Source organism: Quercus lobata, chromosome 12, assembly GCF_001633185.2.
Source record: "Quercus lobata isolate SW786 chromosome 12, ValleyOak3.0 Primary Assembly, whole genome shotgun sequence".
In the NCBI taxonomy this organism is placed as follows: Eukaryota; Viridiplantae; Streptophyta; class Magnoliopsida; order Fagales; family Fagaceae; genus Quercus; species Quercus lobata.
Genome location: NC_044915.1, coordinates 7,886,682 through 7,904,568, shown reverse-complemented (window position 1 = coordinate 7,904,568; position 17,887 = coordinate 7,886,682). Strand labels below are relative to the sequence as shown.

At 36.6% G+C, this 17,887-nt stretch overlaps 1 protein-coding gene across 1 annotated transcript in view; it reads right to left on the bottom strand.

The window, feature by feature from the left end:
• Positions 1–17,887, bottom strand: part of LOC115971846 — a 95,093-nt gene that overhangs the window by 60,616 nt on the left and 16,590 nt on the right. The window contains exons 15-23 of the mRNA XM_031091922.1: positions 17,662–17,729; positions 8,876–8,996; positions 8,032–8,232; positions 7,721–7,924; positions 7,501–7,610; positions 5,583–5,679; positions 5,373–5,471; positions 232–393; positions 74–148 (exon numbers count right to left, since the gene is read on the bottom strand). Of these exons, the coding sequence (XP_030947782.1) occupies positions 74–148; positions 232–393; positions 5,373–5,471; positions 5,583–5,679; positions 7,501–7,610; positions 7,721–7,924; positions 8,032–8,232; positions 8,876–8,996; positions 17,662–17,729 (1,137 nt within the window). The remainder of the gene's footprint in view (positions 1–73; positions 149–231; positions 394–5,372; positions 5,472–5,582; positions 5,680–7,500; positions 7,611–7,720; positions 7,925–8,031; positions 8,233–8,875; positions 8,997–17,661; positions 17,730–17,887) is intronic.

Here is a 17,887-nt window from a genome sequence, read left to right as displayed (position 1 = left end):
CAATGAAAAGCCTCAAAAGAGCAAATACACAAAAACATGCATAAATTGATGCTCAGTTCTATATCTATGTTACCTGACCACCTATTGCCCGAAATTCAAATAGACGACTCTCTTCAGCAAGAAGCACATTCATGAAGCTCTGTTCATGCTGAAAAAATTTGCAGATTTCTCAAATCTCTAAGCACTTCCATCACAAGGTAACTTCATAGGGAATAAAAAATCTAAGCTTACCTGGTAACTGTAACTGAAGCAAACCTTTAGTTCATCAAGAAAACCAGTGACAAAGAGCCTCTCCATATTCACATCGATTACATCAAGTTTGTCACTATATTCAGCTTCAGAATCCTCTGGGTCTGATGAAGTTTCCGATAAAGTAGTGATAGGAGCAGCACCCTGCACAAAAGTTAGGGAAATCCCTATTAATTTCATTGCAGCAAAAGGTATTATCTGGTCAAAGGCAGAAACTGATCTTGAACAAAAATATATTTTTTTTGCACCAGTACTCCTTATATAGCACTGCAGTGTAAAGTACATCAATTAGCAATAGCCCTAAAGCCAATATAAAACAGAATCAGGTGCTCTCTGTTATTGCCTACTAGAGATTATCTTGGGAGAAATAAAAAAGGTGTAATTTGAAATAGTAATCATTAATAGACTCAACCAAACTAAACCAAATTGGCTATCTTCCTTACGTCTTCAGAAATGTTTAAGGGCATATTAGCACAATGGCTGTTCACCGCAGTTTAGGCAGTAAAAGTTTGAATAGGGAAGGTGGTTGTCTCTTTCCATATTCTTTACCCTGGTACCATCCAGTTCTACAGACATATGGGGAAAATTAACTCCTAAGCTTTCTATGCATCAAAAATTAGTACTAATTAATTGTAGTAGCATTGAGTGTGGTAGCTGGTGCTCAAAGTTTGCTGCTGGTTCTCATGGAGTTTGCCTTTGGAAACATATTTGAAGGGCCTGGAATCAGTTTTCTTGATTCATTAGTTTTGAGGTTGGATGTGGTACAAATGTTCAGTATTGGCATGATAGATGGTGCAGGGAAAGGACTCTTAAAGAGATGTAACCTAGGCTGTATACTCTTGCTCGAAGGAAGGATTCTGCTTTAGCAGATTTAATGAGTTGGAGTGTGCAAGATTCAGTGGGACGTCTGCTTCTATATAGCCCTTCATGATTGGGAGCAGGAGTTGATGGCAGATTTCTTAGTCTAATTTATTCCATTAAGATTAGATGGGATGCAGAAGATAATATCAGTTGGATGCCAACAAAAAGAAAGCAAGCAATTTGAAGTTAAATCCTTCTATGAAATGCTGCATGGAGAGGGTGTAGTTGATTTTCCTTGGAAGGGTATTTGGAAGGTAAAATCTCCTCTCAGAGTAGCGTTTTTTGTTTGGTCTACTGCTCTAGGGAAGATTCTCACAATTGACAATTTACGAAGACAAGGCAATATCGTAGGGGAATGGCGTTGCATGCGTAAGCAAGGCTTGGAGTCAGTTGATCACCTACTGTTACATTGCTCTATGGCCAAAGAACTTTGGGTGTTAGCTCTTTGTTTGTTTGGGGTTCATTTCCAAACGAAATCCCTCTTTTTGTCATGTGGATCATTTGGAGTGAAAGGAATTGCCAGACATATGAAGGCATTGAACAACCTATTAAATTACCGACTATCCCAAAAGCTTAAGCTATTGGGATATGGTAAATTTAATCATTTAACCACACAATTCTAACACTCCCCTTTACGTGTGGGCCGAAACTACCTTTTAATAGTTGAGGCCCAACACATGGAAATTTAAATGGGAGGTAGAGTGGAGGAGATGGGGATCGAACTTAAGATCTCTCGCTCTAATAGCATGTTAAATTACCGATTGTCCTAAAAGCTTATGTTATTGGGATATGGTAAATTCAATCATTTAACCACACAATTCTAACACAAGCTATGACTGTGATGAAGCTAGCTTTTTTGCGCACTTTATATGAGTGGATGGCTACTATGAGTGGTCATTCATTCTCTAGTTTGATAGGTTTTATGGACTCTTGTACTTTTGTGTAACTTCATTTTACTGCTAGTACCATAACCGTGTACTGCTTGCTTTTTTTTTCTTTTTTTTTTCATTTCTTGATTAATAAATTTTTACTTATAAAAAAATACATTAGTAATAGTAGTAGTAATTGAGATCATTATAGTAATCATAATAATGTTTGGGATAATATAGTGCTATCTACAATAAAATAAGCATGGGATGTTAAAACTATAAAACCATTAACATAAGAGCTATAGCCCTCCTAATTTCCATATTGTTACAAGAGCTACAGCCCTCCTAGTTTCCATATTGTTATGAGTCACAGAGACATAACATTAAGTTATAAGTTTGTGCTGTATGAATAATACTCTTCTAGAAGATTTTGGAATATTCAAGATATGGTGTCCCTAGTGAGATGACCCTACCAGCTGTCACCTCATCAGAATATTCCCCATCTGAATGTGACCACCTCACTCAAATATCACTCAAATATAAGGAATGAACGATCTGAGGGCTGGAATGAAATGTGATGTCCCAAGTGAGATGTCACTACCAGCTGCCATTCTTGTGCTACTAATTATCCCATTAGTAACTTTTTTTTTCTTTTTTTTTTTCAAGTTTTCCCACTAGCAACTTTATTTCTTCTCAGTCGTTGTCCGCTTTCTTTTCTTGCTTTATTTTCACACTTTCTGGTATTCCAATTCCTAAAACTATTTAGGATGCACCCTCTGATCTTGGTTGGAGATGACTGCTTTACATCAAAACTAGACTTGGAAACTTGTAAAGAATTTCTCTCTCTACGATGACCTTAGAGAAGTATTTATAGAGCAGCCACTTGGGCTTGTTACTAGGGGGAATATAGAGGCAGTGTCTGCAAGTTGAAGAAAACATTATATGGTCTCAAGGGGTCACTGAGAGCATGGTTTGGAAAATTATCTAAAGTTGTCATGAATTTTGATCTCCATCATTGGCAAACAAATCATATTCAGTATTCCACTCACACACTAATGATGGGTACATGCTACTTGTGGCCTATGTGGATGATATAGCAATTACTAGAGATAACTTGGAAGGCTTCTCCAGATTGAAGCAATCTTTGCAACACTTTCACACCAAAGATCTTGGCAAACTTAGATGCATTTTTAGGGATTGAAGTTGCAAGTTCTAGGCAAGGCATCAATTCATCTCAAAGGAAGTAAGTACTTGATATCATCAAGGAGATGGGATTACTGGGTTCTCATCCTATTGACAGTTACGATCCAAATCAAACACTATTGAGAGGAGAAGGAGACCTATTTCAGATCCTAACTAATAACGTTGATTGGTTGAGAAGCTCAACTATCTCACCATCACAAGGTCAAATATCTCATATGCAGTTAGTGTCAATTCCTAGAAGCCCCAAGACTCTTAGGATATGTTTGGTACACTGAATGTAGATTACATTAGGAATAGTAATCTTTATTACTGGGAATAGAAAACATTGTAATGGAATAACTATTACTATTCATAAGTTTGGTTGTTACATATGGAAAGCTTGTAAAATGTGATATATAAGGAAACTTTATATTTTTAGAAATATATTAATTTTAAAACCTATTAAATGCACTAAGGAATAGCTATTACATCCATTTTAAAGAGGAATGGCTATTCTTCAATTTAAAGAGTAATTATTTCAATGTAATAATTAATCCATGTAATAAAGATGCAACCAAATGACCGAATTAATATTACACATGAATAACTATTCCATTACAGGAGCTGTTATAGAGTACCAAACGTACCCTTACATTAGAATGTTGCTATTTGAATTATTAGATATCTGAAGAAAGCCCCAAGTCAAGGCATCTTTTTTAAAAAGAATGGTCATCACATGGTGGAAGGTTTCAGATTTCACTAATCCAGACTAAACAGGATCATCTTCAGATAAAAGGTCCACCACGAGGTGTTGCACCGTTCTGGGAGGAGAAAGTCTTGTAACACGGAAAAGTAAAAAGCAAAATGTAGTTGCTCAATCTAGTGCAGAAGCTGGATACAGGTAGATGGCACATACTTGCCAGTTGGCTTACTGGGTTTCACTTCAGGAGTCGGGCTTAACAGTATCTACTCCTATCCCAATATTCTGTGAACAAAGAGCTGCCATACACATTGCATCGAATCTTGTGTTCCATGAAAAGATGAAGCACATTGAAGTAGATTGACATTTTGTGAGAATCAAAATTCTTATTAATGGAGCCATTGCTACACTGTTGATATCATCATTTGTTTTTCTGATAACATAGGGAACCTTTCTAAAGAAGAGTCCTTTGGACTCACCTCTAGCCAGTAAAATCTACATTGCTGATATCTTTACAAAAGCAATATGTAGATAATGACTATAGTCTATTTGTTCCAATCTAGCTTTATATCATATATATGAGCTAGCTTGAGGGGTGAGTGTTACAGAGTTATAGAGGTAAATTATATAGAGAATATTGTGTTGTACATTTGTGTTGTATTAGTGATAATCTTCAAGAACAGTCTGGAATATTCAAGTGATAAGATGTCCCTAGTGATGTGTCCCCACTAAATATCACCTCATTTGATGACTCCCCCCCATCTTAGAATACTCCCCATCCTATTGTAACCACCTCTCCGCAATATAAGGAATAAATTATCCGAGGGCTGGCATATAGAATTTCTAGCACCTACTTTCTTGTGGAAAGTATATCATTTATTACCACATATAAAATTATTACAGTAGATGACAAACTAGAAAAGGTACACGGCACAGAAATAAAAGAAAACCACTTGAAAATTTTTAAGTTCAGAGTCCATCAAACCATGATTTTTTGTTGAGACCGAAAATATATTCATGCTGCTTAAACATAGGTGCCTGTGACATATAGTGATACAAAAAAAAACCTGTATGTACTAGTTATTAGTTCTATTGAAGAAACCATTAACAACAGGCCACTTTCTTTGGACTTCTAGTACAATGCTAGAGTATAAGCAAAACAAAACATTTCCATTAAACTAACAAAACACCAGAATTATTTAAGAACCTTAAATTTTATTTGATAAGAATATGAAGTAAAGGAAATCCTCATCAAGCAAGGTTAACACAAAGCACATTAACCAAACTAACAAAAAAAAAATTTAAGAAAACAACACATTACTTAAAATTAAAAGACTCTAAATCATCACACAATCAAAGTACATCATACCACCCTAAGGAACCGTGCAAGCCCAAACAAAAAGAGAGATGTTCCACTCACAAATATGACAAGGTTGCACAATGATTAAAATTAAGACATTCAAAATTGAAAATATTTTTAGACAAATCAAACTACAAAAAAAATTATTTACCGATGCACGATAAATTGCCCCCTGCAAGCGGCTTTGCCAAGATTTCCTTGAATCATCAGAATCACATCGCAATATTAATGCATTTACATCCTCCACAACCTACATACAAATGATAACGGATATGAACTGATAAGCAAGATGCCATCAAAATAAAATGGACAATATTAAGTAAATTCTCTTAGTTGTAATTTATAAAGACATAACTATGACCTTGCTACTGGATCGTGCAGCATTACAAAGAGCCAAAACATTTTCTGCATCACCAACAAACTCAGGTGGAACTTGATATATCTGTTTTCCTCGTAAACTACAACAAGCATGTCATTACAAAAATTATAAAATCAGATATGAATGGAAAGATGCAGAAACTTTTTTTAATATATTGTAAATATAAATGACTAGTTCAAATACAAAGACTCCAAAAACTTGACAGGTTCTGTAAGACTATAACATTCCTAAAGAGGCAAGTTAGGATTCTTGTCGACACCTAATTCCGAACCAAAAAAAAAAAAAAAAAAAAGGACAAATAACAAGAATTGCATTGCACAACTCAGTATAAGACCTAGTAGGAAAGAAATAGGATAATCCAAGCAAAAATGCCAATGTCTGTGAAACTAAAAAAATCAGTGCATAATAAATGTATCATCATAGTCTAATGTTGTTCTTTAACCATGGAATAATTGGGATATTGATGCATATCAATTATGTAGTGAACAAATCAGCTCAACAAATTTATATATCTTAAACTGCTATCCATCTTAAGAAATATGCATTCTGCATATTTGTTGCCTATAATAGAAGAAGAATAAAAGATTTCACTAACTGTCTAGCTTAATCAAGCCTCCTTTGAGATGCTTGGCCCATGACATTACAAATTGATCATGTACATGTCCCAAGCAAGAAACTCATCATTTGAGCTAAAAGCATGCAAATGTATATAACTTGGGCAACTAAGACAATTAGGATTCTTTACTAGACAAAGTACATACATCCATGAATGCAATTATGAAATATGTTCCTCATGTTTCTGCTTTGCTCTATCTTTTTCGCTACAATGCAATATGGCCAGGATATTGAGCACATTATATATTGCTTTCATTGTTCACCTATTATGGTATAAAGCTAGGGGCAAAAGAGTAAACTCAGTGTATACCAATATATATATGTATGTATATAAATATATATATATATATATACACATTTGTGTGTGTGTGTTATCTCCAAAACATGGTATCAGAGCTTTAGCCACCCTCTGCCGTTAACCCCACAACCACAACCCATCAACTTCCACTGCCGACAACCACCACCCACCTTCTTCTGCCGACAACCAAGAACCCAACCACTTTCCGCTGCCAACAATGACAATGAACACCAATTTTCTGGCTGGAGGCATCAACTAGCTCCGGCAACTACTTCGTGATTAGCGTGACATTATTCCGTTATCGCCTGACCACAATGTCGTCATGGTTCTAGTTGTCTTCCTCTGGCAACCCACCTACACAATTTTTTGCCGCCAGCCATAACTCCGATCTTCACACCACAGGAATTCCAGCCTTGGGTATTGATCTGTCTTTATTTTCTACTCGGCGGCCTCTCTATGTTCTTTTTTGGGTAGCCTTGGGTTGACTTACAGTGCTAAGTCTGAGTATTTTGGGTTGCTATAAAGTTGTTTGTGTGGCTGTGGTGAAAGTGGAGTGTTGTACATCACCAATTTTCCATCCCATACTTCTAGTTACTCAAAACAAAGAAAAAACTGCAAAGAATCACATGCTTTCCTGGCCAAAATATTAAAAACGTACAACTTATTACTTTCGTGTATCGGGCTTGTTAACCTAACCCTAACACATAAAATATTATTTACAATGATATTACTATTTTGCCCCTAGCTTATACCCGTAACATTTCTAAATGTTTTTTTTTTTTTTTTGGCATAAACATTCCTAATATACCAACCAAAAAAAATGCAAAGAATCAAAATCTTTTACTTGGAGCAGTTTCTTTCACTCCAATGTTCCCATTGTTTGATTCAATTTTTCCATCTTCTCTAAATCATATTTCTAATATCTCATTTTATGCTAATATATCGCTGTGCCAATAATCAATCAATTTGGAAAGTTGGCATCTGAACCTGATATACTGCTTATAAGACTTAGAGTCAGGGCTCTCAAGTACATAAAGGAAAGGCCCAACTAAGCAGAAGTATCGCCGCTGCCATACAGCTTCCCTATTGCCCACACCCTATCACATAAAAACAAAAGAGGAAGGGTGACAAAATGTTAGCATATACTATCATATCAAGAAATTGAACCACTGCAAAAGAAAGTGGAGGGGGTGAGAGAGAGAAAGACCTTCCAAGTAAGAAGGGACAGCCACCCTTCAAAGTCAGCTTGATTCCAAGGGCGAATGAGATCAGAGTCCTCACTATCCTTCCCCTGAAAGATCTTCACTACTTGCATCAGTCGATGATACCGAGCTGGAGAAAAGTGAAAACCCAATGATGGCAGCCGTACAGCAAGCCTTGTTGAGGGATAAGATGGGTGCTCTAATCGAATCTTGACATCAAATTAAAGTTTCAATACATGATATCTCACCAGAACATTACAAAATGAACACAAACACAATAATACTGATTAAACTGAAGGACAATGTTGAAAATTACCTGTTGCAGCTTTAAAATAATCCCACACTTATCAATAACAGGCAAGAAACTAACACCACCTATGTTAGTGGAAACAGAATTTCCGTTCAAAGGATTTTGGGGCCAATGGTAATCACCATCAACAAGAAAAGCAGATACATCACTCAAAACCAAATCAAACTGCAAATACATATTGAGCTCCTCAGGCGATCCACCTTCATCCTGCTTACATTTTATAAGCTCTATATGAATATCAGCATAAATAAATTCAAACAGAAATATTTAAGAATCAACTAGCCTCTGAGCACACACTCACGCGCGTGAGCACGCACTTAGAGGCTCTTCTATTTTTGGGTAAAGGTTAATAATTTGTATTCATTATAATTTGAGATTGTTACATTTTCTAATCATAAAATACCTAGGGGTGTAATGAAAAAAATATTTCATCCACAAACGCATAACACTCATCACACTCAAAAAAATTGTTAAAGACTTTTTTTTAATGTGAAACGGTTAACGGTAAAAAAAAGTGAAATTTTTTTTTTTGAAAACATGAGTTTAGGTAGTTGAAGCATTTCAAATACCTGAATAGAGAGTGTTCGTATTTTGTAGGCAATGTTTTAGTGCAAGTTAAACATGTATTTTTACCTAATTATCCTTTAGTTTTGTCTCCACTTAAACTTAGGAGTTTTGGGGTACCAAAAAAATAAATCCGGTCCAAACAGAGAAAGCCCTTTAAATTTTAGTATAGATATCGGGGATTAACCTGTGTACGAATCAGCAAATTTCCCAAATCAAAAAAAAAAAAAAATCCAGTCCAAACAGAGAAAGCCCCTTAAATTACGTATAGATATCGTGGATTAACCTGTGTACGAATCAGCAAATTTCCCAAATCAAGCATGAGTTTTGTCGGATGGGAATTGTCAGGAAGAAAATCAGTAGGAATCATAATTTTGGGAGCTGCAATATCCAAGTCCAACAAAAACCTGCCATCAAATAAATATTATTTGTTATAAAGATTCTTTGCACCAACCGTAATAGACACACATCACATATTATTCCGTTAAATATGTAAAACAGAAAATCTAGAATACAACAAACACCAATACCCAAGGACAAAAAATAAAGTACATTAAAAAAAAAAAAAAAAGAACAACCTTTCAAATCCTTAAAAGGTCTATAATCTGTATGCACTCAAATTTTACCAAATTAAGGATAACCCAATCCTTCGGATAGAATTACAATGGAGAAAAAGAATGCATTTGATCAACCCTGAACACTTTGCCAAGGATCCATAGCCAACCCCAAAAAAAAATTGGGACTAAGGCTTTGCTATTATTGTTAGTGTTGAGGATAATCTAAATTAATGTTACCACATCTAATCTAATATCTAATACTCTATATAAAAGTAGAAGCTCAGAAAAAGTATATCTTAAATTGTCTCCCATCATGACAAGTGGCATATCTAATATTAAAAAACTGCCAGATGACAAATTGGTACAATCAGAACCAACGTACCAGTCGAAACATTTAAATGCAATTAAAGAGAGTTATGATTGACTACTGCAACATATACCATTTAGATGCCCCATGAAACACATCGTTTAAAAAAAAAAAGATACAGAGAGCATCGTAACTGTAAAAGGTGCACAATTTCCTGCAGCCTTGTTTGACCAGCTACATCTTTGGTAGTTACCATATTTATTTTACCATTTGTACCTGTCCTATTCTGTGAGAATAGTTTCCAATTCAGTCAATAGGCTTTTCTGAAATAAGAGTTTTTTTTTTTTTTTTTTTTGATAAGTAAGAATGATATATATACGAAAGGCTACTCTATGTATGAAGATCAAAGAGCAAACCTAGAAAATACAAGAAGGAAACAAACAAAAAACAAAAAAGAAAACCAATCCACAGTCTGAGAATCACTAGTCGTGAGTCCCCAAGCCCGAGACCAATCAAAAAGAGTCCCACTAAAAGAAGCAAGCATCTGATCACTGGAATTAACCAAATCCTCAAAAGTCCGCCGATTCCGTTCCTTCCAAATACACCAAAAGATGCACAACGGAACTAAATTCCATATCTGAGACGAGTACTTCCCCAACCAATTCCACCAACCAAAAAGCAAATCTGGGATCGAACTAGGAGCAACCCAAGACAGGCCAAAAGTTATAAAGACAAAGCTCCATAACCGATAAGCCATCTCACAATGAAGAAGTAAGTGATCTACCGTCTCTTCACAATGTCGACACATAATGCACCAATCCACAAAAACCAATCTCCTCAATCTTAGATTATCACCCGTTAAGATCTTATTCCAAGCTACACACCAAACAAAAAAGGAAACTCGCCTAGGGGCCTTTACTTTCCATATAGCTTTCCAAGGAAAGACAATTGAAGGAGAATTTCTTAATTTGTTATAATATGACCGGATATCAAAATCCCCATTAAGCTTCAACTTCCATCTCATCCAATCTCCCACATCCATTGGAGGAGTAATAGCTCCCAAAATACGAAGAAAATGCAACCCTCCATCCATCTCCCACTTCTCCCACTTCAAATCTGCTTGGGTTTGTTAACGCTGGAGTATTTGGACAGCCCATGCAAATGTCACCATTTGGGTCTAAATCCAACACAGGCTTCGAAAAGGAGCCTAAGCCCACGATAGGCTTTTCACCCCTTATGACCCACTTAATACTTTTAGAACCACTCTTATAGCTATTCCGTGTAACACTTCTCTTCTGATAAACCCGTGACTTTGAAGGACCCACCACCTGCCCCTTCTGACTTCTATTAATACAAGTAGAATATCTCAGTCCATCTTTAGTAGATGACCAAGCTACACGCCTAATACCTTCCTCATTCACCTCAACGAACAAACCTCCTACTATCCAGACAGGATGCCTCAGTTCACGCTCTTTTCCATAAGCATGTTTAATCCAGTTTGAATGGATTTTCAATGGAGATCTCCTCTTTTCTATTACCGTATTTGTCCCTCCAAATTCAAACTCCTCATTAGTGCACCGGGAACCCAACTCTCCTCCACCAAGAGTCATCGGACCTGATGTGCTCACCGGCCTCTGTTCAAAAACTAGGTTCTACTTCTCTCTTTTATTATCCTCTAAAGTCATTTTCCTTTTAACATGGGCGCTGACCAGCTTTGGCTGATGCTGGCCCTTGACTTGCACCTGAGGCCTACGCACCATATCAGCAAAAGTTGTAAATGGTTGAACCCCTGCGTTAACCTTATGATGCTAAGCTACGAATTTCGAAAAACCAGACCCACCATTCACATAGTTTTCAGGTTCTAACATCTTCCTAAGTTCTAATCCAAAAACCCTCCATCCATTCTTATCTCTGCCTTCTGGAATAAAAATGGCCCTCCTAGACCCGCCAACTTTAAACTCAGTCAAAAGTAAGAACATTCCAAAAGAGTTTGAACTCCGTTGGAGGGTGTAAGCTACACCACCTTCTCTGAACATATAAAAATTCTTCGGACTGAGCCCAACGACAATCTATTCTATGCTCTTCATCAGCCATTGAGCCCCATTCTTACCCATGAAAATCGACTTCATAAAGTACCTACTCCGCTCAAAAATCCTTAACGAAAAAAACCGGCCCCCTTCCTCTACCACTATTTGAAAAAATTTGGATTCAAGAAAAAAACTACAAAAACGACCCATACTTCTTTGATTCAACTAAAGAAGCAATGTTTTCTATTGAGGAGAAGAATCCACTGTTTAAATCTTGTCCCTAAGAAATGATAATATGTAAAAATAAACAAAAATCAAGAAAGAAAATAGATTGATATGCAACCCAAGTTACCCAACAAAGAAGAAAACAAAGGCAGACATAACTAAGAATCACAAAAGAAACAGCCCACAAATATTATGTTTGAATATTGAGGCGAAATGCCATTCAAAACCAAACATTATGCTGGCCAAAAAAACAAAAAAAAAAAAGTTGGCGGGTCCGGATAAAGTACCCATGAAAACCGACTTCATAAAGTACCTAATCCTTCATAAGAACAATCTGTTCTATGTTCTATGCTCTTCATCAGCCTGAGTAACTCTTATTTCAGAAGAAGTTCTAAGAGTTACTCAGGGAGGAAAGCTGCTTTTTTTTTCCACAGGTTCAAAGATCAGGTATAGTACAGCCATATTTTTCCTTTCATGTTGATTTTATTTTCTAAAGAAATATGTTTTTTGTTTCTTTTTGTTTGATATAATTTATACCACAACAGAAGGAAACAACCAGAAAAACACAACAGAAAACAAATAGAAAGCCAAATAATTTTTTAAAAGAAAAGGGTCACTCTTTGACAAAATGGAATATGATAATTACGTTAACAAGTTGCAAAAACATGAAATCATCAATCAAACAAATCAAATCAAAAGTTGAATCAAATATGTCATTTTAGATTTTTTTTTTTTTTTTTTTAAGAATATTATAACATGAGAAAAGAGTAAAGGAAGCCCTTAATCAGTAGTGGAGATGGAAGTTTCCAGTGTATAGGAAAGTGCAAAAAACTTTTTAAAAAATTCATAAGTAAAATGGGGACCTCATGGGTGATAATTTGAGAAGTAGGGGTTTCGACTTTCTTGATTGGTATGTTATGTGTCGCTATTGTGGGGAGACTAGCTCATTTATTGCTACATCGTGAGAAAGCTCACTAGTTGTAGTGTTTTGTTTTTCGATCTTTTGGGGTTATGTGGATCTTACCAAAGTCGATACATGCTCTTCTTTTTGGTTGGTGGAATTGGTTGGGGAAGCATTCTTCAGACATCTGGAATTTAGTTCTGTTGTGTTTGATGTGGTGTATATGGAGGGAGCGTAATTGGTGGACGTTTGAGGATATGGATAGTTTGGATAATCAGCTAATTGCTTCTTTTAGTGGCTCTTTGTTTGACTAGTCACAAGCTTGGGGACTCACATCTAGTGAATCCCTCCCTCCCTATGTTTATTAGTTCTCTCCTCTCTTTTAATTAAGTTTTATTCTTTTGTCTTTTCTTTTTTCCTTTGTACTACATGACTAGTTTGCATTCCATTGCACAAAGAAGTTTTTTTTTTTTTTTTTATACAGATCCTTCTTATTTATCCACAAAAAAAAAAAAAAAAAAAAAAAAAAAAAAAAGAAGCTTAGACCTTCTTGGATGAGAACATGCTGTGGTTTACAATTGTTGTGGTTTACAATTGTTGAGATAATTTGAGGATTGATTCGGAGGCGAGATCAAAGAAGGAAGAGATTGTTAAAGACTTGAGACAAATGCTGGAGAGCTTTTTATGAAGTTTCTAGACAATTGATGATGGGGCAAAAGGACCAATCTTACCAAGATTCTAGGAGCGGATGATTAGAATGTATATAACAATCCTTTTTTTTTTTATAGGTAAGCATAAAACTTTTATAAATGATAGAAAAAAAAATAAATACAAGACGTTCATGATGATGAACAACAAGGGAAATCAGGAAACTAAGCTAAGGGAGGACAAAAACTCAGAGAGAGAAGAACAATCAGTAAAACCCCAACAACGAGACCACTCCAAAAGACTACGATGGCATAAAAGCTTTAACTCATCCAACGTCTTCTCTTTGTCCTCAAAGGATCGACGATTTCGTTCCAACCACACAATCCACATTAAGCACCTTGGAACCAAGTTCCAAATGTCCGAGTTATGCTTCCCATGCCATTGATACCAGCAAGATAACAAACCTGCCACCGAACCTGGCATAACCCAAAGAATACCAAAGGCCTGAAGCATAAAAGTCCAAAAGGATTGGGTCACAGGACAATAAAGAAGAAGGTGATTTACCGACTCTCCATCACAGCAACACAAACAACACCTATTAGCTAATGGGCGACCCTTAAGCATTAGATTATCCAGAGTGAGGGTCTGACCATGCACAGCAGTCCATAGAAAGAACGCCACACGCTTAGAAATCTTTGGTTTCCAAACCCCCTTCCAAGGAAACAAAGAAATCGAAGCACCCCGAATTGCAAGGTAGTAAGACCAAGTGTCAAACTTACCATCCCCTTTAAGCTGCCAGTAAAGGGAATCACTCCAAGTACCCTGAGGAATACGAGATTGGATGAGCTGAAGTAGAGAATATGATGCATCCAACTCCCAATCTTCAAAAGCTCTATAAAACGTTAAATTCCACACTATAACAGTACCCCCTTCAGGAATCCACAAAACCTCAGGGATACAAGCATCCTTGACCGCTGAACACACATAGAGCTCAGGATAGAGATCTTTTAGAGTAGTGTCACCAATCCACCTATCATGCCAAAAGCGGAGACGAGTACCTTCACCCACTACAAAAGACAGATGCTTAGAAAAGCTCTCCCATCCTTCATTAATGCTTCTCCATAGGCCACACCCATGAGACCTCCAACAAACATTAGTCCTCCACCCCCCTTGACCCTCGCCATATTTTGAGGAGATAACACGCCGCCATAGATGGGTAACTCCATGAACATATCTCCACAGCCATTTCCCTAATAGAGCTTGATTAAACGGCGCCACATTTCTTATCCCCAAACCACCAATCTCAACGGGTAAACACACCTTATCCCAAGCCACCAAAGGATATTTGAAGCACCCCACAGAAGATCCCCAAAGGAAATTCCTCTGAATACTTTCCAATCTAGCCGCTACAACTTTAGGAATAGTAAAAAGAGATAAAAAATACGTCAGGAGACTTGATAGAGTACTCTTTAGTAACATGAGTCTACCACCCTTAGATAAATAGAGACGCTTCCACCCAGAAAGCTTCTTCTCCATTTTCTCCAAAATAGGATTCCAAATCGAGGCTGTCTTAAAAGAAGATCCCAACGGCATCCCCAAATATTTCATAGGTAAACTGCCCACTCTACAATGAAGAATATTAGCCAAAGCATCTAGATTATTCACCTCCCCAACAGGGACAATCTCGCTTTTCCCTACATTGACATTCAAACCCGTAAAGGCCTGAAAACAAGACAACACCAACCTTATAGATAGCAGCTGTTCCTTAGAGGCATCACAAAACAAGATAGTGTCATTAGCAAATAACAGATGGGAAATACTCATCCCAACAGAGTTCACAGCTCCCACATGAAAACCCCGAATAAGATTACACTCCTCTGTCTTCTTCAAGAGTCTACTTAAAACCTCCATAATCAAAAGAAACAACAGCGGGGATAATGGGTCCTCTTGTCTCAACACACGAGAACTTCCAAAAGAACCTTCAAGGGATCCATTCACTAGGACTGAAAAACAGACAGTCGAAACGCATGCCTTAATCCACCCCCTCCATTTCAATCCAAAACCCATTCGGCCCAACAAATAAAACAAGGCCTCCCAGTTCACATGGTCATAGGCTTTTTCAATATCCAGCTTGCAAAACACACCCGAAATTCTGCTCTTCAATCTGCTATCCAGGCATTCATTTGCAATAAGCACTGAATCCAGAATCTGCCTTCCGCCAACAAACGAATTTTGAGTCTCAGATATGAGATTATCCATAACCACCCTCAACCTATTAGCCAACACCTTGGACAGCAACTTATACACACTACCCACCAAACTGATGGGGCGAAAGTCTTTAATGTTAACGGCATTACTCTTTTTAGGAATTAAAGTGAGGAACGAAGCATTCAAAGACCGTTCAAACACAGAGTGTCGATGAAAATTATCAAAAAAATCCATTACATCCTTTTCCACAACACTCCAACATTTCTAAAAGAAAGTCATGGTGAAGCCATCAAGACCAGGGGCTTTATACCCCTCCATTTCCCTTAATACCTGGATGACTTCCTCCTTCGTGAACTCCTTCTCTAAGGATAACCGCTCATCCTCTTCAATACAAGCAAAATCTAACCCATCCATAGTAGGACGCCCCACCTCAGTTTCCTTATACAACCCTTGATAAAAGAGAACTATTTGAGAGCGCACATTCAGCTCATCCTCATAAAGAACACCATCCACCTCAATCCTTTTAATTTGATTAGCATTTCTATGAGAGTTTGCTAATCTATGAAAAAATCGAGTATTATTATCTCCCTCCTTCACAAACAAGGCCCGAGACTTTTGCCTCCAGGAAATCTCCTCAAGAGAAGCCAAATGTTCTATGTCTCCTTTGAGTTGAAGGCACCGACTCTCATCCTCCATTGAAAGACCCACTAACTCCTCTCTCGCATCTAACCCCATTAGCTCAGTCAGCTTGTTCTTCTTTCTAAAAGTCAATTCACCAAACTCCTCCCTGTTCCACTTTTTTAAGTCTGCTTTCAGAGCCTTCAATTTTTGAGCCAAGATGAAACTTGGAGAGCCCTCAAAACTGTAACCCTCCCACCATTGCTTAACTCTATCAACAAAACCCTCAGCTTTCAACCACATGTTCTCAAATTTAAAGGCACTTCGACCGCGACGAACAACACCAGCTTCCAACAGAAGAGGGTAGTGGTCTGAAAGAACACGAGGAAGCACCCGTTGGGATACATTCTCAAAGTGCTCCTCCCAATCAAGAGAAACCAAAGCCCTATCAATTCTTGACATAGAGGGAAGACCAGAATCTCTAAACCAAGTGAAGGAGGCCCCCTCTAAAGGTAAATCAACTAAAGAATTATTCTCTATAAAATCCAAGAAAGCGAACATAGCAGGGCTAAAAGACTCACATCCAAGTCTCTCACTTGGATACCTGATAATATTAAAATCACCTACTAGACAAGAAATGATGCAGGTATCAACTGAATCACATTTTGACAAGAATATAAATATAGTAGTGATGATAAAGCATGGATGCACAGTTTACTAACTTACTGAAAATCTTATTCTAAAAGAAGAAAAAAAAATACTGAATCTGCAAAAGAAAAAGGTTTTTTTTTCAAAATAAAAAAGTGGATTGACTTTGAATTTTAATTATGAATACAATATATACAAGTGATGTTGGAGATACTACAAATTTTATTATATGAAATTTATAAATTGAAATGTCACAAATCATGAAAAAGAATAATGGAAAATGTTGTTGGAAAACAATTGGAATTGTCAATGAAAGACAATGAACCTTAAAATCCTTATGCAATTTGCGTAGATGCTATTAAACATATTTTTTTAAGAAAATTTCAAATTTTTATAATATGATTTTAATTGAAATAGTAATTTAACTCTTCAAAACTTTGGTGATAAAGTTTTTCCATTAACTCATTCTTTTATATTTTACCATTGATTGAATATCCTTTGCATGCCTCTTTTGGATTTAATGAGAGATTACTATCAAGTTTAATCATTTATGGAGTTATCATAAGATTTTAAGATATCATGTCTATGATTAGTTATTTATAGACATATCCTAAAATTTTTATAATACCACATTTACATTCTTAGAATATGATCGTTTTAGGTTAAAACATTTAGTGAAAGTAGTTAAAGCGCATTGCGTGGGTTTTAGGTTAGTGTCTATAAAACCTAAAGCAAATGGCAACAAACTAGGTCACTTGCAAAGCCTTCCATTATGATCTCAGACACACTCTTAAAGAGCACATCAGAATAGATAGAACATTCCAAACATTTTAAGCTCAATATTGCCAAGGGAACACTAGCACCAACAAAATATTATGACTAATGGGTTCCCCCACAAGGTCACTAATCAAAAGTCGAAATAAAGTGAAATACCTAGCATGATCCTTCAGTGCTCTGTTCACTTGTTGCTGAGCAGTGCGCTTTACCCCATCAATCGTCATCTAGAAACAATGAAAGAGACCATCAGAAGCATGCTAGCCATACTGGCTGGAATAGAAGAAAAAGCACCTCTACAGTTTAGTGAGATTTGAACAAACATAATTCTAAATGGTGGTGCAGCAATAAAATGGCAAAGATTTATTACAAACTACTAAACTAG